Source organism: Solea solea, chromosome 3, assembly GCF_958295425.1.
Source record: "Solea solea chromosome 3, fSolSol10.1, whole genome shotgun sequence".
NCBI classification, from domain to species: Eukaryota; Metazoa; Chordata; class Actinopteri; order Pleuronectiformes; family Soleidae; genus Solea; species Solea solea.
In genome coordinates, this window is record NC_081136.1 from 33832872 (window position 1) to 33858457 (window position 25586).

The window sequence follows — 25586 nt, forward strand, 5'->3', positions numbered from 1 at the left end:
GCACTGTGTGTGTGTGTGTGTGTGTGTGTGTGTGTGTGTGTTCATTTATTTGTGGCTTATACAAGATAAAACTCTACTGTTTCTAATAGTGTACTCTGAGATGAGGCAAAAACCTGCTCTTCATGGCGGTGAAATCCCACCGTCACTGTAGTCTCAGACACGGTTTACAGCGGTGTGAAATGCGCACTGTGAGCTACTGAAGTCTGGACATTTTACCTGAAATTGTCCCGGTGCATTATGTGTGAAGACACAGGTGTCTGTAAAAGTCTCTGGAGACATTTTCTGTAGCTTCTCCTGCACGGGAGACGGGAACCCGCACCCTAACTCTTACCCGGACGTTCTCCTGCTGTTGTGAACACATCGTAGCAAGCACACATAAGCAAACAAAACTACAACCATTACAGCCTGTGTTTCCATCTTACCGACTACCGACTGGAACTAGAATCCTGGGATGTGGAATCACAGCAGGGTCTGTACATAAAGTAAGAAAGGCAAGTCTGGGATGTTTGGTCACGTGCAGAGGAAGGGGCAGTGATTAAACTGGACAAAGGATGCTGAAGATGGAGCTGCGGGCAGGAGGAAAAGGTTGAAGATTCATGGATTTTATGAAGGAGGACATGAGGACAGTTGCTGTAACAGAAGAGGACACAAGGGATAGGGCAAGATGGAGGCAGAGGATGGGACAGATAAAATGTTATGGTATATATTAATACACACATAAAGGTACATTTCCTTCACATTACCCGCTTCTTATTTTTTTATACTTCTAAGCATTTTCTTCGATTTTTACACGCTGGCATAAATCAAAATGTGTGTGATCCACACTCGGTACTCTGCCTAAACGAAATCCCGCGCAGACACAGATGGAGAACTGAAGCTTCTGCTGCTTGTGGTCTCCAAGCATGCTGCTCAAATTATACGCCCCCCGCGTCGGCATGATTTTAGCCCCCTTTTTATGCACATAGCTTCAAAGAGGGGAGAAGCAGCGGCAGTCATTTTCATTTGAAACCGGCCACAAAGTGTGGCGGTAACATTAGAGGTGTGAAAAAAACAGAAACAAAACACAAACACAGCTTAACAACCAAAAGTCAAAGAAAAAAAATGTCGGTTGCCATAAGACAACAAATGGACAGAAGTTCCCAGCTGTCCTTCTACAAAGACAGAAGTAGAAAGTAGAGTAAATAAAGAGCTAAGAACCAACCAAAGCCAACTTCAGCTTGCACAGTAGTTGATCACAGCACATGAGCGACCGTGCATGGTGGCATGACACAACAAGAAAATAGAGACACTCTCAAAGCACCATGAACCATCAGTTAATCACCTCAATCTCTTGTTGTGGCGACATCCACGCTCAAAAAGTCAGAGGGTCAATGGGAAAACTTGTGGTCGTGGTGTCCAATCTCGCCATAAAGCCACCCATTTGTTACCACCTAACTGTGCCGCAGTGATGACCGCCGGGCTAATGAATGCTGACACTCTAATCTTTGTCAGCCCTAATTGGCGCTGCAGGTTTGATTAAAAGCCAAGCTATGTCGGGCTCGATGGCAATGTGGAGAGCATGTTTATTACCACCCACTTTATATACACCGGGCTGTGTGACTGTGCATAGAATGTGCGCATTTGGTTGTATATGCATATATATATATGTATACACACATATACACTAATGATGCACACACCTATGTTAATGCCATACAAAGATATCGCGGTTGATCTCCAGGTTTATGAAGCGTGGCTGTGTTTTCTGCCACGAGTAATTAACCTTACTCGCCCTCAATCCCCACAATTTCTACCTGCACTCTTTCCTTCAAGTCTGTTTCCTCTGTGTGTGTGTGTGTGTGTGTGTGTGTGCGTGTGCGCAGTATTTGTGGGATGAATAATTAAATGTAATTGTGTAGTGCGACCCTGCCTTTTGTTAGCACGTAGAGGGGGGATGCTACTACACTGTTCTTCTTTTTTCATCAACTTCTGTCTGTCTCTCTCTCTCACACACACACACACACACACACACACACACACACACACACACACTAATAACCATAATAAAAAAGCCAGCCTTGGGTATGATTATCTTAGCCTTAAAAGTAGCGTAGCACTGCAGACGACAACACAACGACATAAAAACTAGCTAATCTAATTAGCTTCATGATACCATGCAGTTAAATAATCTAATTGGCTAAAAATGTTTAAAAAAAACATCTCTCTCTGCCTCTTTTCATCTTTTTTTTTATATATATATAACCTTTAAAAGTAAATACTTCCCAAATAGCCCGGAGAAGTGAACGGTAACAAGCAATAAACAAAAAATTGGAGTGGCATGAAACTCATTTACACTTTTTGACTTTTGAGTTCTCCGCCCATCTTTACTCCCCCGTATCCTCCCATGTATATCTCTCCTTTACTCCCCTTCTCCAGCGATTTCACGTGCATCGAGCTGATTATCTCACTCGCACAGTGACCGTCTTTTGTGTTCACGCACACATTTAATTCCGTTACTTTACTCAAAGCCACAAACACACACACACACACCTTAACATCAATGCAGTTCGACACGTGGCCCAAGGCAAAGCACTTCCACCTAATGAGCCCTCGCTTTCTCCCGGGGAGTCAAGAGAACTAACCTTGATGCAGCATTGAAAGGATTGTAACCTGCTTACATGCACACTGACACACACACACACACAGGAGCTGCAGCGCTCGCTGGCTAAATTCTGTCCCGCGCTTGTGGCCTTTTCAGACCACGACGAGGTTAATCTGTAATCATGAACCCTGACCCGGGACTGAACCTTAACACGAGTCAATTTGTCCCACAAAAAGGCAATAAAACGACAGTTAGACACGAGATGAAATAGTCAAACTAATGTCCTGACATGTCCGCAGTGAAGTCCCAGGGATCCTGTCACTGTAGTAAAACATGACACGGGGAAATAGTCACACAATCACTTCAATTTAGTCCAGACAACATTGATAGAAGTAATCACTGTGCTGCTGTCGTCATTTGTTTGACTTTCACTCTTAAACACTCACGTCTCCCGTATTTTTTCGACGTCACCCGTAAGAATGTGATCTCCCGTTTTGAAGACTTGACGTTTGCCACGCTGAGTTTGTGCAACCGAGAAATTCAGGTGTCACCTGCATTCAGACTGATGTCCACTCATACTCTGCTGTCTGTTTTTCTTCACAAAATTGACATAATGAACAATTGAAGAACTGTAACAATAAGTGAGAAGTAGAGAAATGTTCTCATAGACTTCCATTCACAGACTTTTTTTAGTCATCCCTTGGGAGCGATTAGGTATATTCTTACTTCCTGAGGACTGTTCACCCTTTTATATACAATATCTATAGTTATTTTCATGAAATACTGGTGATAAACTGCTAAAAAAAATCGCAATCTCGATTCACAGCGACACGTGATCTCATTTCTAAATGACAGCGATTCTTCTGCATTTCATTTCAAGAGCTGCGGTGCAAATAAACAATCCTATTTGTGCTGAGTGAGTGCAGCACAGAACATAATGGGAAAGTGTCTGCTAAGCAGAAATAAATGCAAAATGGATGGTGATGAAAACCCAGGTGGTAGTGACGAGAATCACACAACCGCCCGACCCGAAAAAAAGTTTTGCATTTGACTGGCGATCGCAGGCAGTGCTGTCACGGATTCTTGTGCCTCTTCCTGTGACGGCACTCGCTTTTTCCCTGATTATGACGTCACGAGTTGAGCCAGTGGAAACACACCATATGTCAAAGTCACAACAATAATAACAATAGCAATAAGCCCTATGCAGTGCCATGTTCAGGGCCTAAAGAAATCACACTGTTTGGCACTTTACTTAAATGCCTAATTGAATGTTTCTAATCCTTTTTTCATGAGTGCAATAAACATTTCGTTTTTGTGAAAAAATTGTGATTCACATTTTTTCCAGAAACTGTCTATTTTACACGTTTGTATTTATTAACTAATGTTTTTAATCATGTGTCTGTGTGTGCGTTGTAGGTCTGGGCCAACTATGAGGAGAAACCCGTCGAGGAGGTTGTCCACGTCACGGAAGAGAAGGAACGCGTGGCCAACTACAGGCCGGTATTTGTCACCGAAATCACAGACACCCTGCACGTCTACGCCCAGGACGTCGAGACAGGTACGCCGCAATGAGAATATATGAATGACGTGATTTCAAATGTGTTAGCTGATCATTTCTCGGCGCCGCAGACATAAAATATGGTGGCAGAACAAATGTGATTGAGTGAAAACTGGATTTCTAGTAAACATGTGGCATTACTTCATGCTCCACTGACTGTTTCGTCATTTCATGCAATCCGGCACTGAGCACAGCCACAAACGGTCTCCACTGGGACGCGCAAGCAAAGGGCTCTCTCTTCACTTTTTAATCTCCTTTAGCACCAGGACTGACTTTATGAATGACAATGACCACTAAGATATTCACCTCGTCCTTTGCTGCAGCCTCTCTGTCACCAGCGGAGACTAAAAGAAAGGATGTTCCCCCCGTTTTTATTGCTGTTGAATGACAGGAATAAATCACACCGTCTCCTCTTGTCACTGTGGACATGGGGAGGACGGGAGGGAAAAGTTTGGAGATGGGAAAACTAACAATCCCTGGTATTCCCGCGTGGCTGCTCGCTCTCTCACATGCTCAGTTTGTGTCAGTATGGAGCGAGTGTGTCTCTGTGTGTGTGTGTGTGTACATTAATGACTGCTCACATAATGCCTCCCTGGTGCTGTTTTGTGATGGGTAACAGTCCGTTTTTCAGGTAGTATGCTTAACGGCCCATCATCTGCAATACCAAAATTATGCCATTTGTTATGTTTCTGTGTTTACAGAAAGTAGAATTCAAAAGTTGGGGGTGAAACTTGGAAGTTTCGACTTGTTTTTCACCACTTAAAGGGCCAATGTGTCATATTTTGGAAGGTTTATCAGCAGGATATTAAATATACGACTCATCATTATGTTTATATGAGTGTATGACAGCTTTATAATAAAAATCGTTGGGTTTTTTGTACAGGCATTTCTTAAGAATCCTGTGCCACAAATCACCTTTGGAGTGATTTTCAAGAAAGGAACAACTATGGCCATTTTTTGCAGTGGGCTATGTGAAAAGTTCCCTAGTGTGCATTATCAAGCCATTATGTGTCACAAATTCTTATTTTAATCTTTGTTTTTGTAACTATAAGTGTGCTAATTTTGGAAAATTACTCTTGGGTACTTGTACCAAATTGCATCACCTGGTTTATCAGTATCAATATCAGTTAATTAAAATGTGAGTGGTGCTAATTTATATTCACCACTTGGTATTTTCTCAGCTCCGTAGCCCAAACAATTGCATTTAAGATCACCTTATAGAAGTCTAACGCACATTTAGAAAAACACAGCTCTGCTTCACAAACCAGTAGGGACAGATCTTAAGCCTAAATACCAATCATCACTGTCTGCCGGTGTGTGACAGTAGCCGGGGATACCGTGGTCTCCCACACCTGGTTTCCGTGGCGGTTGACAGTCAGAGGCCATGAAATCGACCTTTTAATTTTCCCTCACTGCAGTCATTAATTCATTTTCTTAATTGCCAATTTGATCTTGGGCATCATTTGTACCATAATAATCCAATCAAATAATGGTGTGAGAAAAGCATTTGGCCCCAAATTGCTGTTTTTAAACACTCGTCGCTCTTTTTTCCCCCCTCCCCTCTCCTGAAACTTGCAGGTGTTGCTAAGTGTGCAGAAACATTTGCAATTCATCTCGTTGCCATAAGCCATAGATTAAAATCTAAAGCCCTTCCCCCGCCTCTGGCTACTCCAGCCTCACTCCTGCAAGTCGGGAGAGACATTGAGGTTGTGTGCGATGTTTATCGCTGGTCAAAAGGCAGAAACACAAGCTATAGAGTTATTTCTTCCATTATTACTGTCAGCCGGGAGAATGTACGGCGAAATGTGAAGTGGAGCTTTGTCCCCATGGTGAAAATCTTGAAAGTCTGAAAACCCGAGCTGCGCTTGGAAGAGCAAATCAAATATGTTTTTATTGATGTTTTACACATTTCTCATGAATTCCTTTAATGCGCTATGTATAAATAAAGGGGGGCCTGGGGAACTTGCGAAATGCAAAGCAATTACAACTTTTTTCTAAGTAGCAACGCAAGAGTGTTGCTTTATGGGAAATGTACACAAGCTGCATTTTCCCTTAAACTGCTGTTCTCAGTTCATTTTGACAGGAGAGCTGTGAGTTATTTAATCTTTTCTCATATAAAGGCATGATTTTTAGATGATCCAGCAATGCTCAGGCCTTTTTTTTATTTATTTATTTTTCATTTAATTGGCCCGTGTTCTTCCACCCAGAGGCTGATGTGCTGTAGTTTTTTATCGGGAGGTGCAACTTGACCAGTTCTCACCCGCCTACCTTGCTGTCCTCATCTCCTTCTTTCAGCCCCCCCACCCCCCCACCCCACTTTCGATTTTGCTGACGTTTCCTCAAAGTTGCATCAAGTCATACCAACACCTTGAAGATTACATCAAAGTGTAAGAGGTGCTACAACCATACAAGCGGAGTGCTTTCACCCTTCTCACGCCTCCTCTCTCTTACCTTTTCCTCAGTGACTGAAGCAAAGTCATTTATATATATTTAAATATATATAAATATATATAATATATACACCCGTCCACTTCCCACCCTGCACACAGGAAGTGGTTTGTTTTATGTCGATAGTAGAGAGAAGTGAGACGGGCTGCAGTATGACTAAAAACACAACAAAATAGTGTCCGTGCCTCTTACCCTGCCTGCCCCTGCTCTGCCACTGTATTACACACAGTTGCTCCCTCAGTCAGGTCTGATAGTGTTGCTTGACAGAGCCCATTTTTAAATGAAGGACACAGCATAGAATTCATGTTACTTCATTTCTGTTCACACAGACCAAACAGAGGCAGAACAACAACAGCAACAGCAAAACAAATCAGAATAATGCACTGCAGCTGTAAATGGCTTAGGGTTAAATCTAGAGTTGAAACAATTACTTGATTAATCAGTTATTTTTTTGAAGGTTTGCATTTTCCTATGATTAAAACAAGATTTCTGACTGTGTCAGAGTGTTAAATGTGAATATTATCTGGTTTATTTGCTCCATATCACAAAAATCATTAAAAAGTAAATTTTGGTTTGTGGACAAAAACGAGACGTTCGAGAACATCATAATTTCCAGGTTTCACAAACACTGATCAACATTTTTTAATGTTTTCTGACATTTTATGGACCCAGCGATGACTCGTGAAAATAATCAACAGATTATTAGTTAGTTGCAGCTCTAGTTCAATCTATTTGATTCAGAACCGAGTCTTCAGAGTCTCTTTGATATTAAACTGTGTGTCACATTGTTCCAGCTCCCTGAGGTTGCCCCTCTCTATCATCAGCACCCTCCCCGGTTTGTTTTTTTTTTTTTTTATCAAATGTCGCCGTAATTTGGATTTCTTCCATGGCACAGGGGTCGCTTTGCTGACGAATTCTTCCCCCCAGATAACATCGGAGACAATATTCAGCCAGTGTTTTTGGCAGCAACTGCCTGCACCCAATTTGCCAGATGGAGCAAAAATGCTTTTATCAAGCACTCTTTGACCATCCGCTTCCCCCCGGTGTGGCTCTCGCCTGCTGTGAAGTTTGGAAGCCTCAGCGAAAGTTGCCCGAACAAGACGAACGACGCCATCTCGCTCCAGCGTTGCTTTTTGACATCATAATGATGATGGGTGTGAGCCCATTTACTTAACTGCTGTGATCACCGGCTTCTATTGTGGGCGTGAAGCTAATCATGAAAGGTAGCCGCGTTATGGAAACAAAATGAAATACAGCTGGGACTGGCAAAGAAAGTCATTTTTCTGTCTGCCGTTAAACCCCCATTTGTTTCAACACTTTCTTCTGTAAGATACGATGAACTTTATTGATTCCACATTGGGATGAATTAAAGTGTCAGAGCGGCGGAGGGAAGAGGAATATTCCGGGGTGCTGAATAATACAATATGAGATTTGAATAATGAGATGGAGAAAAAGGTGAATAAAATTTAGATTAAGTGAGAATGGTGTATTAGAGGTGGGGGTCAGGTGTGTGCAGCATGTGTCGACATTTGCATTAGACAACATGGAAAAGGAGGAAGCGTCGTGCAAAATGACCTTCAATTCATTCGAGTGCATAAAGTGTGCTGCAGTCCAGTGGTATATACAGTAAGTGGACGATATATTCCGTACAGTCAAAGAAAAAGAGGGCGAGGGAGAGTAAAAATCATAAAAAAAAAAGTGTGTAGTGTTGCAGCCATTAATATTTAGATGCATTTTCCAAACCATCAACCCTGAGGGAGTTGTGGTGGTATGAAAGAGCAGGGTGTGTTTATTTATTTATCGTGGTCTGCCGAGGGCAGCTGTGATTGAAAACTCCACTTCATGAACGCACGTAGGCCCGCGTAATAAACTTTAACGCCGTTATCTTTTTCCAGTCGTTTCCGACACATTACAGAGAAAATGCAGTTTGTAATATCTCTTATTCTCTGGAGGTCTGAAGTAACTCTGTACTTTACCCCTTTTAATTATTCACATTTAATTACCCTTAAGTGTTTTTTTTCCATACATGGATATCTTTACCCGAGCTAGATGAGAGATTAATTTCACATTTGAAATGTTTTTTTTTTCCGAGTCACTGAGAAGCTTGAGGGATTGCACTCTTTAATCCTTAGTTTATTTTAAGGGTCTTTATCTTTTGCTCTGTGTTTATCTCTCTCGTCTCCCCCCCCCCCCCCCCAAATACATTGTCCTTCATACTGCCGTTTTTTTTTTCCCCCTCCCAATTTTACTTGTGCGTGTGTGTGTTGGTCTCTCCCTCCGCAGGCTATATGTAATTACTGTCAGAGGGGGCCCTGCATAGATCTGTGTGACCTTGGACACTGAAAGACAGAGGCCACTCCAGGCACCGAGGGGGCGGAAGTGACTCCTCTTGACACTGTTGTTGCTTTACCACTATGGCGGAGAGTAGATATAATTAAAAGCCGGCTAAATATAGCCGTGTAGACTTTATGGGTGTACGAAACCTCGGTATAATGGATGATCTTCTACTCAAATCTAAAAAAAATAATAATAATAATCAAACACACATACTACAGGAGTTTGTGTTTCCCTAAAAGCTTATAAGATGTGCTTCAGTTTCACACTAAGTACCAGTTGGGGAAGTGTGGCCTTGTGTTGGCCCATATGTTTGGCTTTATAATGACGGGTGATGCTTAAAATTGCTCAACTTAGTGTCTGTCAATATTTTAGAGCTGCAACTGACGATTATTTTCACAATGGATTAATCTGTCGAGTGTTTTCACCATTAATCGAGTCATCATTTGGTCCATAAAACGTCCGAAAACGTTTAAAAAAGGTTGTTCTCGAATGTCTTGTTTTGTCCACAAACCAAATTGTTGGAGTTTTAATGATTTCTTTGTTATATGGAGCAAAGAAACAACGAAAATGTTCACATTTAAGAACCTAAAACAATTAGGAATCTTGTTTTAATCATGAATCATGTCTATTATTCTCACAGCACAGATGGTATGCGACTAGAATTATTGTAGTTGAACTGTAAGAATGGGATTAAAACACATTATTTGACATATTGAGGTACAGGGACGTGCTGTCTTGGTTTGTACAGGTTGAACCAGTGGGAATCTTTTTGCTCGTGCTTCCTGTTCATTTGGATCTCACTCGGTCGTCACCTCCATGGCACTGGTGTCGCTCGACCAATAAACACACATTTTCTGCCCCTACCCCGAGCCCCCGGCTGCAGCGTGGTTGGCGGTGCACTCCCGTCCACTAGCGCTTGTTTTCTGGCACCCGTACAGATTCATAATGAGTGAAGTCGTTTCCCCCCCAACCAGGTGCCTCTCCGTCCGCATTATTCACACTTCTACCTTTTACATGCAGCAGCTGTTCATCACCTAATGATGCTGGACCCAGCTAGGCAGACCGCGAGGCAGGCAGGCAGGGAGCTGCTCGCTCTCTCTCTCTCTCTCTCTCTGGCTAGACTTCAAACCAGTCCCTTTTTGCCTTTTGAAACTGAATTCCATTACTGTGAAATGCTGTGTTTCACTTTGCTTGTTTAGGTACAGCGGCAATGCATATTGGTTTATTCATTTGTCTTGGTTTTCACTTTAATTCATGCTCTCCTAAAGAAGCCAATATGGCTTCCCTACAGTCAACTCCCAATATCAAAGGACTCTGTTTTCAGGTTCAACTCAATGTCAAGTGGAGGCCGTTTTCCACAGTAACTCTGGTGTTGATTTCAATAAAATGACATGAGAATTAGTGGATGCCCTGTGCACCCAAGTGATGATTCCTTTGATATGATAGAACAGTTGCGCGGTCGAAATGTTGCCGCACGGCTGCCTGCAGTGTTTTCATTTTCTTTTTCTGATTTTTGGAGGAGATATGTTGCTGTAGCAGTGTGGGCTTCAAGCCAAATCCAGTTAGTGGCTGACATAATGAACTCCTACACTCGTGCTTTATACTTTTTCTTTCTTAATAGCATTTCGGAAAGTATTTGTTTAGTTAATCTTGTGAATTCTTTGTGGAGCAGACTAACTAAAGCCATGAAGTATAAGAACTTATTGCTTATTAAAAGTTAACTCAAAGACCAGGAAGACCAGAAGTTCATGGATTTTTTTGGAGCAGTTGTATGACCTCAAATTTGAGAATAGATTCAATTGCTGTAGTATTCATGTAAAAAGGAAGTGTGGTGTGCGTCAGACCAGCTGGGCAACACAAAAGAAATTCTGCTACCTGAGAAGTTTTCACACACAAGTATCTTTGTCTATCTGCCTTTTATGTCTCATTTTTAATTCATTTCAACAGTGCACACGACCTTGATGTGGTACCATGCACCTTCAGGTGAATGAAGGTTGCAAGTAGAAGCAGCAGCTGATGGTGCTGTTTTGAAAAAGAACAACTTTTTCCGCAGCTCACCACTGCAGCAAATGCAATATTTAAAAGGCGGACCCTGCCCAGAAGAAGTCTCCAGTCCCAAAACATCCATTATTAAATCAGATACGCAACTTAGCTTCTAAAAGGTCAGCTCACCTGTCGGTTTGATGTGCGGTGCCTTCGATTTCCAGTCGTAGATTAAAGCGTCTCCACGCTCATTCTTCACTCTCTCAGTGAGCATGATTTGCACTAATGTCAGCTCCGGGGTTTATTACCTAAAGCTGAATGGCTGAGTGACACTTTTCACAGTGGTGAGCCACTTACAGGCTCAAAGGGGGTCCTCTCCAAAATTGGCCTGGCTCGCACCACCCCCATGAGGTCCACCCTAACACCCCTGGTCCTCGTTTCCAAATGTGCACAGGGCCATCTCATGAGTATATTTGGACTCTTCACAATCAAAACAGGGCATTAGCTGCAGTCAATGAGGCTCGACAGGTGGCAGAGAGTGTTGGGGGGGGGGCGAGTGATGCAAGAAGAGAGCCACAGATGCTGTCTCTGTTTAGAAATTTCAGCAATGGCTTCACCAATTACAGAATCAGTAATTTGCCGTAAAAAGGCTCCAGACTGCCGGGAAGGGTAGAACAGGGCCGGTGAATTGGTGGTGGTGGTGGTGGGGATGAGATATAATCCATATCACTCTCCTGTGGGAGTGGAGCTGCATTAGTCAAGCAAGGGGATCATTTGTTTTTATAGTGGCCTCCCTCAACGCGCTGCAAACGCTGACACCACTTTAAACATCGCTCAGGAAGGGGAGTAAATGGCCGCTCTCTTGTCTGAGCGCTCCCTCCTTGACACACTATGTCTTCAGCCGGTGTACTAATATCCCCAGGTGAGCGCCAGGTCTTTGTTGACCAACCAGAGGGGGCGTCGAGCCCCGAACCAGCTGTATGTGTTTGAACACACGCACACACACAGACGCAGCACAAATACAGGCCTCTCAAGTCAGCACGCACTGTACTGGGCCTGTGCTTTGTTGTTTCAGTGCGGCCTTTTACCTTTTTGAAGTATTGCCCTGCATGTCCTGAAACACTGCCATCCCTTTTACCCCCTGAGGATAAAGCCCTGTCCGAAGCTCATGCATATTTAACACTCTGCTAACAGGTGAGCTAAAGCACAAAGCTGTGTTCAGCAGCTGTGGATCACTCAGATGGTAGACGATCCACACTGCTTGACCAGTCAGACCAGACCTGCAGTGTTTCTAAGCTCAGCAGTAACGCTGGTGGGGGGTTAGGGGGGTGAATATGTGTGTGTCAGCTTCAGTTGGACGATGTCTCACTCCTGGATGTGCTCTTCCTTTTGCCTTCATGAATTATAGTAGATTTATAGCCAGGTTTATGTTTCTGGATCCTCTCCAGTCGCTTGTTTTTCCCCGGGAGGTGCCCTTTTCATCGACGTGCTCCACTCTTGTCTCCTAATTCCTTCATTCTCATAAGCCAGGAAATTAGAATGATTTCATAAACAGCCTTTGCTCTCGTTGGCCTCTGCCACGTTGTGATTATTTACCCTGGTGCGGTTTAACAGCGTTCGTAAACCGCTTAATAGAATTCAGTGCGGCCTTGGGATGTGCGCGTACAAGACTCTGTGTTTTCATTGGCTCTCTGTTCTCTCTTTGTTTGGGTTGCCACACAGCGTGCCACGGTATAATCAAATATGATCATAACCAACCTGTGAAACGGTTGTCAGTGCCCCAGCCCCCCTCTCCCTTCTGTCTCTCTCGCTCTCTTCTTCTCTATTGTTTTCTCATTTTTAAGGCAAATCGTTCTTCCACTCTGTGCTGGGCATTCATGATGTAATTATATATGATTTACAAACAGCTGTAGCCATAATGGTGTATGAACAGATTACTAAACGAGGGAGGAGAACGGGCAGACGGATAAAGAGATGGAGAGAAACTGGTCATTGTTTTTTGGGTTTTTTTTCTCCCTCCCTCCATCCCTTTGGCTCTCTCTTCAGTGTGAAATTAGCACTTACGCTTGACATGGTTTACCCCTCCTGCATGCAGATATTTAGTTTTATTTTAAGCCAGCACAGCATTAAAATGGGAATCTGCCTCTGTAATGCAGATTGTCCAAGCTGTTTTCCTTACTAATGTGGCTGCTCACATTCATTTAGAATTTCACCGGGATGCTGCACTTGCATTGCAGGTTTGCTCGATTGACCCCGAAAGACCTGGATTGTCCCTCTGCCTAATTTCAGTCACATTAGTCTGTTTTATTGTTGTAATTTATGTCTGATTTCAAGTTCTCCTTTTCATTTTCATTGTTTGTTTTTTGTGCGTTGTTTTGATCACATTTCTTGACAGATTCCTTCCCCTTCAAGCTTCTTTATCTTTGCTTTTGTTGCCTTTCTTCCCCCCTGAGTCCGTCCTGTGTGGAAGAACATGAAGCACCGTCCAAATATTGCACTCAAGAGTGAACATAACGTTGAATGACATCATTTTTACATACAGTATATCATCACATCACACAGATAATGGAAAAGCACTCACCTGCACACAAGTGTGTGTGTGCGTGCGTGCGTTCCCAATAAATTCATAACCCCAAAAGCAAGTTCAGCTTTGTCCAAGAAGAAGCCTGCGCAGCAAATTAGAATTCTAAATAGCACCAGAGAATAATGATAATGCATGAGGTACACTGTGCATACTAAATCAAACATGGCCAAATGTGGACGTGCACATTATAAAACGCTGTACCCACATATTGATTTGTCTACACCGGAGTAGTTTATTGCATATTGTTATAATCATAAATCAAATCTTAAAAGACAGTGAAGAAAGAGCAGAGAGCCTTAAGAAAAAAAAAACAAGCCAAAATGCCCGTCAGCCAGTGGATGGACACTGATTTATTGTTCAAAGTGTGACTGGACCTGACTCGAAAGTAATTGAAGTGAATCTATGGGTCAGAGCAGTTCACAAATTAGCTTGTTAAAGTTGGTGATCCATAACACGTCACTGTCGGTGCCCTTTGACTGCTTAACCCAACCACAGCCGTCAGTATATGGAGTCGGGGTGCATCTCCACAACACGCAGTGTAGTAGATGATACAGACTACCAGGAAATAAAAGAGGCGTCTTCATGTCAGTCGGCACAAACATTAGGTCTTTGCAGTGGTACGAGTAGATGGAGAAATGCTTGATTAGCATGTGTGACTGCACAGTAAGTGTAATTTAAAGCTTGCAGCGTGATGGCATGGGAAAGCATTAAAGCAGCCCATCTGCTTTGACAGCATCGGACTGGCCGTCACAAAGATTTGGCAGTCGTATCATCTCGCCATCAGCCGACACGGCTCATCATGTGGCATGTGCCCATTTAATGTATCACAGAGCAGCAGCTACACGCCGACACTCTGCGCCGTCTTTGCCATTTACATGAATAAAGCATTGTTCCGTGGGCTACGTTAAGGGGATCCATCCATTAAGGCTTCATTAGTGGGAATATATACTGTATATAAGAGGCGTGACCCTTTTTAAAGGTCATGTTTATTTGGTCTTCACTGAACGCATCAGTGTAAATATACACATATATAAATGTGCGCTCGTACACTCTTAGAGGGAAAGAGTATGCACCACGCCGACCATTTTTAATTAGAATAATAAGTCAGGGGCGTGGCCGGAGCTGGAGCTTTAACACCAGGACCACGAGACCTCTGTATGTTTGTGTCTACATGTGAAATGCATGACAAGGTTTTTCAGAAACTGCTTTCTCTACAAAACGCCCAGGACGTGTCTATTTAATGTGTCCCCCGCCTCCCCCATTCCCCACGCTGCATCCATCAGCAGTTGGTGTAGCAGTGGGTGACCAATGAGGTGTTTGGACACGACCGCACCTCCCCCTCCTGCCCCACCCCCCGACCCCCTCTACAATCAAACTGTGCTCCCCATCTTTTTTCCTTCACGTTCTAAATCCCAATCCGTGCTCTTAGCCTGTGTTTTTTTTTTTTTTTCTTCCTCCAACTCTGACACCATTGCTAATGAAGATTTCCAGTACGGCGTTAGTTGGCAGCTGCTTGACTGCCTCAGCACCGATAACCCTGGGAGAACAACCTCATTATTTATATTTTGTGTACTACGTTTACAAGCATAAATAATATGAGGTGTTAATGCCAAACTCACAGCAGCAGTAAATAAAGGTGTGCACTGCTGTCCTCCAAGCTGTTTGTTTGATAGTAACATGCCTCGTAAGCAGAACTCACTGCAGACACGCACGCCGACTGCATCTGTGAGCACACATTAAACCTGGGTTAATTGGTGGAATTAGGTTAAGGTTAATGCTAGTGTTTATCTGTGAAGCAATAACCTGGTTACTGTAAAAGCCAAGTCTATATTCAGATGATCAGTAACCAGGTTTCTTATTTTCTTAAATGATTAGAGCAGTTGGACTCATGGCCCTGTGAAAGAACATACACAGAAGTGTGAGTACATAGTGTTTCCTTACTGTGTGTACATGTTCACATTTGAGTTCTTTTTTTTCTTCTGTTTAGCTGTGGAAAAAGAAAACTTTTGAAACTTGACTCATAGTGCCAGTTTGGTTTACTTGGAACTTCCTGCCAACAAACCTCCCTCCAGGTGGTACGTGTGAAAAATGTGCTTAGAAGATGCAGCCATGAAATTTCGTGTTGGCCACTTTTCTAAAAACGACTGCTTTAAACTTGCAGTAAGTAGTTTTGCTAGAAACATAGTGAAGTTGAATGAAGGTGGTTTTCAGTTCTAATATTTTGGGTTTGCAACTCTCTGTCCTGAGCTCCTCTTGACACGATCACAAGCAGAAACATTCTTTTTTATAGGGAACAGATGACTGGAGGCAATCTCTCCATCTGAAACCAGTGTATGTGACTCTTCATTCCAAATGGAAAATGTTTGCCGGTGTTATGAATCAAGTGGAAAGTAAAGCTCGTGCTCCCGTTCTCCTACCTTTTGTGAGCGCTGCAGTAATGGACACATGTGCGCTGCATAGTCACCACATGCACAAACGCGCCGGCGTGACTTGTCTTTGGCAGATGCACCAAGAAATTTATTGTGCTCTCATCAGCTTCCCAGTTGCAGCTGATGGTTGTAAATTAGGCCACCATTTACCTCAGTTATTGAATTGCTGGAGCTCTGCTGACTCACTATCTGGCTAAACCCCCCCCCCCCCCCCCCCCCTCCCCTGTATTGACAGCCACATTCTCTCGTTGAATCCACTGTAATAAGTCTAAAGCACATGATATAATAGTTTGATGGGCCATAAAGGCCTGTTGGAGAGCAGACTGTATTTCTCCAACCGGGTCACACCGGCCTTTCCACCACGTTGGTATCAGATTTATTTATCTGTGAAATCTTGGTCACAGTAACTTCAGGGCAAATGTGTTTGTTCAGATCTCTTGCAGGATTTTCACTTGCGCTTCATTATTTGAGGAGAAAGGAGCATTGTGTTTAATCCTTACGTGAACGTAAAGCCATTCAATTTGTTTTGTTTTTATAAGGAGCCGTTAAGTATATATTTTTTGCATTGTTTTGTGCTTGTCAATTTGAATTAAGCTTTCAAGTACCTTCTATATGGCAGTGATGCAATTAGGCCCGAATCTAAGCCTCGAATAACAAAGCGGGCTGCAGTATTCAATAAAGTCATTAATTAATTTTTTCCCCCCTAACAAAGGGCAGAGATGTATTTACGCACTCGCATTCAGTAACAAACAACATGAGCAACCTTCAGAAAAATCCTCAACTTGTGCGTCTGAATAAAAAGCACAGTCATGCTCTGGCTTCATTTGGTGTGTGCAGAGTTAGGATAGAGTCTGTCCACTTCCTCCTGTTGCTCGCTGTCAATCACACAGTCAGAGCCAAATAAGGATGCTTGCACCTCTGCGGCTGACGACGTGAAATGGAGCTTGTGACCCGTTTCACACAATCACATTTCAAACTCCCCTCTCCACGGAGAGCTGCGTCGCACACTTTAAATTGGATTAAATAGTAATAGAGTCAAAACAGCAAATGCATCGGTGTCAAAGTGATGTAATGAGATGCAAATCCACGAATCAAGCTGGAAACACAAGTCATGTCTTTGTCTCGGTGTGTGTGTCCTGCAGGAGGCCAGCTGGAGAGCCTGATGGAGACCATGAGAGCAGAGATCGCCGCCCAGCCACCAGTGGAAGGATCCTACGCTGCGCGCCGAGGGGACTACTGCTTAGCCAAGTTTGCTGATGGTGAATGGTAAGTTCTGGAGTTCCCTTAATTGTTGAGCTTATTTCTGAACTGAAACCATAGACTGTACAAAGGAAGAGGAGGTAGCCTTTGAGTTTGAAAAGTGAAGCCTTGGAAGAAAGGCATTTAAAAACAGTCCCCCATTTTGAAGTCTTGAGCACAGCAGTTTGATCGGCACATGTAAGTGGAAATTTCCAGATGTGACACGCCTCCAGGCACCTACTGTTGTCCGCTCCTGTGTGCTGTGATTTGTCTGATGTGTCTCTAAATGGAAACATTGAACAGCACTTGAAGAGGATATGGAACTACAGACGTTAAAAAAATCAAGTTTGAAATAGGCTTTCTCCCCCACAGACTTCTATTCAAATTGAGTTTTTTGCAACGAGTGGAGTTGCCCCCTGGTGACTAACTGCTACTTCTGGGTTTCAACTTGAAGGTAGTGGGTTTGATTCCCGGCTCGGCTACTCTACATGCCGACGTTGCTCCTGACCGACCGTGCCAGCAGTGTTTGAAAACTGTGTGATAGAAAACATCCTGCGCCGTGTGAATGGCAAAACAGTAGAAGCAGCTTTTAGTGGCGTGACTGTCTTACAAACAGAGCATTTATCTACTTTTTATATCCATTCTATGATGGAAGGAGCAGTTCGCCAGCAGGAGGTGACTCTGCTGTTGCAAAAATAACTCCATTGAAAGATGTGTCAATGAAAATAAGCCTACTTCAAACTTGATTGATGAGATGAGGAGCATGTTCCTGAGCAGTTGATGGTCTCGATTAGTAGTTTCACACAGTGTCAGTTTTGTAACTCTTTCTTAACTCTAATTTAAGAGGAAAACAGACAGTAAAGCAATACAGTGTTTGTTTGTCTTTGAACGTCCAGCTTTTAAAAATGGGATGGAGTAGGAGAAAATGCAATCAATTTCTTTCAATGCAGTCTTCCAGAATGTTTGCAATACAATGGAAACCTTGGTACGGTTTCTCATTACATTTGTCTCTTATAAAGTGACATGTACAGTCCTTCAGATGTGTTGTTGTGCGTTTGCTGTCAGATCACACTCACACATCCTCTCGCCTGTGAACATGATTAATGATCAGTCTGAATGACCTGATGCTACAGGAACTGAGATATGTTCTGCACTTCACTCAGCTACATGCTGTACCGTTTCTCTCCCTCTTTCATGATTACCTGACATTTCATTTTTACCTTGTTTCTATTTAAGCCTGTGATGCATTAACTGCAGACACCCACAGGGTGTAATTAGCTCGCTGCCACAGCCTCGGCCTTGTAGAATCAGCAGTCACTTGACAGCAGCGTGCGCTCACACACACACACACACACACACACACACACACACACACACACACCACTAGTCTCCAGACCGGATGCTGGAAGTTTACAGATGGTCAGGGGGACAGATTGAAGTCACGGTCATGGAGGGAGGCAAAGAGAGTGTTTGTGTCACAAGGTGATAATCACAATATACAGATTTAAAAAAAACAAATGCTCCTTCATCCTCTTGTTTTAGAGTGGCAATTAAAAACAAAACAAAAAGCTAATGTTATTCTCTTATCCCGGTGTCTAAAAGAAAAGATCTACTTCTTTCAACGGCGAAACCACAAATCCTGCACCGTGTGGCAGCTGTCTGAACTCTTTTTTTTTTTTGTTAAAGAAAAAGAGGAAAAAGAGAAAAGCTCCACATTATTAAGCGAACTAATTATAATCACGCTCACATTGTTCTTTGTCCGTATCTTTGTGTTTTGTAAAGTGTGTGTGGAATGTCTGCTTGTTTCATTAGGGGGCTAATTAGAAACCCGTTGCCTTTCAAGGCCTTTTAAAACACCACAGAGTCACAGAGAATAGAAGGAGGGCGGGGGGGGGGAAGAGTTCTATTCATCAATCACTCACACTGTCTCTCGCTCTTTCTTTCTCCTCGTCTGTGCACTTGTAGGAGTTCCTAATGTCTCTCAGTTAATCGCTTCTAACTTTGTTCTCTGGTCTCTCTCTCTCTCTTCTCTCTGCCGTCCTTGGTCTGCAGCCAGCGTGTCTGTCTCAGTTGTTTGTCTGAGAGTCGGACGAGTGACGGTCAGGAGAGGAGGCGCTGCCTGAATTGAATTGACTAACGCGGATAAATATGCTCCTCTGCGGCGTCCGTATGAATTCATTAGAATTTATTGATGTAGCTCCTTATTTTATTTAGCCACTATATTTGTTTGTATTATGATTTTATTTATTCATCTGACTACAGACATTGAACATGGATGCGTAAAGTGGCTAATTTACATCTGTTTTCCATTGGCATGTTGATGGAATATAACAAATAAAGTACATACATGCAAACAGAAGCAGGAAACAATACTTGGAAACGGGTCATATCTTTAATTTCTCAGCCTTGCAATAGGATGTAATGTAGTATATCAATATACTGTGTGTATTTATGTATGTACTGTATATGTATATATATATATAAAAACATATATATATATATATATATATATATACATACACACACACACACACACACATATATAATTCAGATGAACTATCTGTCAGAAAAAATTGTAATTTAATGAATAAGATATTTTCCCCCCAAATTGGCTCAGCATGGCAAACGAGGAAATTGGGATGATAATTTTTAAAGTGCTTAAGGGACCAAAATGTAAAAGTGGCTGATGCTACAGTGATCGTGCTGAAGTGCATACAGGTTTTTACAATTCCAAATCCGTCATTTTGTATTTTTAGCCCCTTCTTCAGAATGATTGCTGAGATTCATGATTGTGTTTTCCTCCCCTTTCATTAATATTCATTTTCTTAAATGTAGTTTTTATTTCTCCTACACGACAAAAAAATGGGTTTAAATTCCTGTCCCTTTTATTGCAAAGAGGCCTCTGTGCAATTTCCACAGCCCTGCCATGTCCTGATAGATCCCGTCTGTCCACCCTCTGTCCCTCCCCCCTGCACTCCCCCGGCCCGTTCATCCTCGCCTACACCTCTCTTCCGATCACAACAGACAGATCCTCCAACACCTTCTCCCCAGGGAAATAAGCATGGAATCATTTACTCATCTGCTCTTCCTCTTGTGCCCTCTGTCTTCATCGCTCTCTCTCTCTCTCTCTCTTTGTCTCTGTCTTTCAATTATTCTTTCTCTGCTGCAGGTACAGAGCCAGAGTGGAGAAAGTTGAGTCGCCAGCAAAGGTGCACGTCTTCTACATCGACTATGGCAACGTGAGTGACCAAATATTTAGCGTGAAAAAGTGACAACTTTTTTTTACAGTGTCGTCATATGAAAGTAGCATTGTTTGAAACTCACACACAAACCACAGCCAGAGGCGATCTACAGTAGAATCTGAAAGGGGATTTCTCCTCTGTTATTATTTTGTATTTTCCATCCAGGCACCAGTGGTTTATTATTATTTTAATGTTCAGAGCAGGCACTTTATTTTTTTTTTTTTTTGAGGACAAATGTGACAAAGGCTCATTTGATAGCTCTTTTTTTTTTTTTATACACCAATGACAAAAGCAAACTCTGTAAAGATGAAGGCACCGTCAGTCCCTGTGTGTGTGTGTGCTTCTGCCCACTTGTGTGCACATGTGCTTGCGTCACCAAGTGGGTCATGCAGCCAACCACTGGCCTGCGGGAGATTTCCCATAATGCAGTAGAGGGGGCACAGTGTGTGGCTGACCTCAGAGTGAGGCGGGGGGTGGGGGGTGGGGACGGTGCAGCTCAAGGTTTAGCTGGCAGACGCGATGCATCTTGGCATGTTGCTGAAAGTGTGATTCTCAGAGGCCGACCTGGCCCACACACACACACACACACACACACACACACACACACACACACCTTGTTCTATGTGACTTTGTGTCTGTGATTTTTTCGGATTGACTCATTGTGGCCACTGTGTCACGAGCTATTAGCCACAGGTGCAGCCTGGTACCTGAAACATTACATGATCATTAGCAAACACAGCAGAGCACTTTTGCCTTTCATTTTTAAAGGCCACATTTACAGTGCTGTCAAAGTCTAATACGGAGTCGATAAATCTTAACCGTCTAATCCATAATAAATGTTGAGAGTATTCTCCGTCTAGACTGTACAGTCCAATGAACACATTAACCTAAGATATGGGGGGGGGGGGGCGACATTACATTAACTTCCCACTTTGAACAGCGATATTTTGTTTGACTTTCCGCCGGTGTGTTCTCCCTCTGAGTCGCCCACGGTGATCGGAGACTGACCATCACTCACACTGGCTCATCAGTGTCACGGTGGTTCAGGGCTTTGCTCATAGGTGGAACCTGTCACATATGATCCGCAAATAGAAATGGAAACTAATTTGGGTTCCGTAACCCGACGTCTATCGTCATCTTTACTTATTCCTCCACCTTAGCTTGTCGTGGCGCTACACAACAGATGGTTTAGTAAAACGGGGTCTTAGTAGCACCGGGGAACAGCTGTACAGCGAGTGGTAAGGTGACATATACAAGCATGCAGCCCTTAAGCTACAACTACTAAATGGCATCTGTCCTTTTCTCACACTGGTAAAAGTAACATGTGGGAACAGGATGAATTACAGACCTGGTTTGATTTGAGTCTTTTATTTTCTTGTAAGAACAAATGAATTTTTATTGTGTTGTATTGTATTGTATTGTATAGTATCCATATTAAATAAGACAGTTTTTATTTGTATTACTGCAGCAGCAGCAAAAGATGCATCTCTGTCGCGTTTGCTTAGACACAGTCTTTGTCAAGCAAACACTCAAATTGTGCTTGAGCTTTACTTCACGGTCTGAAAAACCCGCAGAAAATCCGATAACTCGCATCGAGTAAACATTTTAAACCATGAACACAGACTCGACAAGCTTTACATCAACAGTGTTTGTGCATAGTATTACAGCCCGAGGAAAAACAAATGTCACTGTGTAGATCAACGTTACGCACACGCATCGCTGCCTCGGAAAAACTGCTCCACATCCAGTCTGAGGCCTGTCCTTCCTTTATCGTCCCCCTTTTAGAGAGAAGTCGTGTCGTCGACCCGTCTGGCTGCCATGCCCCCCGCCTTCAGCACCAGGATCCTGCCAGCACAGGCCACCGAGTATGCCTTTGCCTTCATCCAGGTCCCGCAGGATGTAAGTACACACACACACACACACACACACACACACACACACACACACGTGGAGTCGAGTGTTGCAGCTTAAAGCTTCAAAATTAACTTAGAGGGATCAAGTTTTTCCCCCTCTCACTTTCCACTGCCAGGCTTCTGAAAGTTGACTTTCCTGGCAAGACATAAAAAACTGTTTGATTTCCGCTTATCGCACGAGGTGATAAGTCTGTAACGGACAGGCAGGGTCGACTTTTCATTCCAAGCAAGTGTTTCCACAGAATTGTGCTCATGTATTATGCATGACGTACAAAGCTACCGCAACACTGGCAATCATGAAGCCATTGATTTACTTGTTGCACACTCACAAAAAAAAAGGAAGCCTAATTGACATGGTGGTCAAGAGGTGTTTATGTGTTATGAACCTTTTTTTTTTAGCAGTAATCATCATACGACACTCACTGTTTTTGTGTCCGTGTGACGGCTAAGAAGTAGCCACTGCAGCGCTAATCTGCTTGTTTAAGTGTGTATTGAAGAGTGAAGGGGGCGTTTATTCCACTTCACATGTTTGCAGTGTCAACAGTCCCTTGAACAATTTACCCTCCTCAACTTACTGAAATACTGATAGAATACACAATTTCATTAATGCATTTATATTTGTTCCTTTAGTTAAGTTACTACACTAAACTAAAACCACTGCAGTCGGATGTATTTTAAATTTTGACCCATAAAATATCCTATAAATCCATTTCATCCCTTCACAAGAGTTTATTTATGAGTTGTTAAGTGTCTTGCAGTGTTTGTTTTCCGCCCTGTGTTTTATGGCATTTTACATCTGTAACGTTGCATCTCTTCGTTTTCTCCCCTCTGCCTCTCTACTTCCCTCGTGTCTTGCGTCACTATGACAACTGGCAATTGTCATGTGATTAGTTGCGATGCTTTCACATGCTTAAGAGTTGAAATGTTTGCACAGAAATGATAGATATTGGTCATGTACTAGCGTGTGTGTGAGATGATGGACTGGTCTTCATACAAATAACTGGATCCTTAACTGTTTATTGACATATCTCTCTATTTTTTTGGCAATATTCACCCAAATACAGAAGCAATTTGACATCCGTCTGCTTCTCACTGCATATTTGTGTCAAAGCTTCACTCAGTTCAGTGGCTCAGCACCAACTGTGTGTGCTCACAGTCCCCATGTGCGTCCTATCACCTGCCTCATGAGTCAGTGTCTCCATTCCTGAAAGAAGTGGCCCATCTGTTGTTCCAACCCAGGGGGACACAGGCATCACCTACATTTCAGAGCCCCCAGACACACACATGCACACATGCACACACATACACTTTCCTCACTCTTCCTCTGTCACTCTGCATCTGTTTTTCCTCTTGGTTTTCCTTGTGTGTGTGTGTGTTTGCAGCGTTTTACTGTGTCACTCAGGCACAGTGCCACGCGTTCACTGCTGCACATAAGAGACGTTGTTGCCTTTGTCACGCAACCTGTCAACCGATGCCCTGCAACAAATGTCTGACACTGCGAGTTACACAGCCTCATAGTCAAATGTCTGAAAATCCTTTTTTTCTCGGCAACACAATTCTGCCAGTAGGTCAATTGATTTTGCTGCTTTCCAGTGCACTTTCATAGAAAGTGCCCAATATCTCAAAAGAAACGGCAGAATTCTTGTATTCTAATAATGTGTATTTGTAATTACTTTGTAACTGAAGTAAAACTACTCATCGTCTGCCGTACATCTCCATCGCAATTTAGAACCGGTTTATTGCAGACGTCGCGAGTGGTTGTGAATCTGCCTGCACCACACACACACACACACACACACACACACACACACACACACACACACACACACACACACACCCCCGCTACTTCTTTAGTGTGCCTCGTCAGCTAATTAAAGAAAGTAGTTTATGTCAGGAGAAGTGCAAAAAAAGATGAACAACAGACTACATTTCAGAAAGAAACAATAGACATGCCATAAATGGCACTAGCTAAAAGAAAATGGGAGGGGGATAAAGTATTCCACTTAAAATGTTTATATTTGAACATTTTACCATGTAAGCTATGGATCTTCTTTGTCGTTTTTCAGCACAAGTATCTCCCATTATTTATCATTATCTTCTAAAATGAGTGTTCCGTCTTCTTAATGTCGCTTTGTTTCAAAGCACAGTCAAACACTGATTTAACAAAGAATAAAACTTTTAGTTCTCTTTAAAGACTGTATCAAACAGATAAAAGTATTCCATATTTTTTTGGAATATAATAAAAGTTCTGCACCCAGCCAGTAATGGTGAAATAAAGTTTTAACTGTTTATCCAGGTATGTTCTGCACAAGGTCGACAGGATGAGGTCACGAGGAGGCTTTCATTAATTTTGTATTGCCCCCTCACTGGTGTTGACGCATCCTTGTTCTGTTATAGTCTCTCCCTGTGCTTCTCTCTCTCTCCTCCTGTGTCAGCTGTCCCCCGCCCCACCTCTCTCTCCCTCTCTCCCTCTCTCCCTCCCTGTGACACACAAAGTCTTCCTCTCTCTCGCACTCTTGCCCTGAGCTCCCCTGCAGCGCCTGTGACAATCTGACCAGGGGCAGAGTGGGGACACGAAATAAAAAAAAATAAAAAATAAAAAACACCCTGCGGTTTTTGTGTCTTGAACAAGCTTCCCTGCCCACACATGCTAACACACACTCACACATACCCAAGGGCGGCTAGCTCGAAGGGGGTTGCCATGGAGACAAGACCAGGGCAAAAAAGAAGGGAAGCAAAGAGATGGATGGTGTAAGGGAGGGATGGATGATGGCCAAGGACCGATTTTATTTTTTATTTTTTTTATAAGTGTCTTCCTGCCTTTGAAGATGAAGCTCCTTTTGTTTTGATTTTTTTCTTTCTTTCTTTCTTTCTTTCTCCGGATGTGGGATCAGGATTGCGTTCAAGCTCTTCCACTTCTCTCTCCAGCACGTTTTTAATCAAATGTTGGAAGTTTCACATATAAGACGTTGAGGACTGAGAGAGGCAGCTAGCCAAGAAAAGAGGAAAGTGCATCACTTAAACTGGGGCCACACGGTTGGTTTAGTGGATAGCACTCTTGCCTTTCCCCCGGTTGGATCAAGGGCCTTTCTGGCTGGAATTTGCATGTTCTCCCCGTGTGTGTGTTGGTTTTCTCCGTGTTCTCCGGCTTCCTCCCACAGTCCAAAAACATGCGATATGGGGATTAGGTAAATTGGACACTATAAATTCTAGTCTATCACCCCGGTTAGAGACAAGTCAGGCCAAACTACATTTACTTAAACTGGTACCTG

General features: G+C 43.0%; 1 protein-coding gene across 2 annotated transcripts in view; it reads left to right on the forward strand.

Annotated features, from left to right (window-relative positions):
- snd1 (staphylococcal nuclease and tudor domain containing 1) overlaps nt 1–25586 on the forward strand; it is a 167813-nt gene that overhangs the window by 126264 nt on the left and 15963 nt on the right. For both annotated transcript variants that reach the window (XM_058625515.1, XM_058625514.1), the window contains exons 18-21: nt 3998–4139; nt 17063–17186; nt 20329–20398; nt 22187–22300. In XM_058625515.1, the coding sequence (XP_058481498.1) occupies nt 3998–4139; nt 17063–17186; nt 20329–20398; nt 22187–22300 (450 nt within the window). The remainder of the gene's footprint in view (nt 1–3997; nt 4140–17062; nt 17187–20328; nt 20399–22186; nt 22301–25586) is intronic.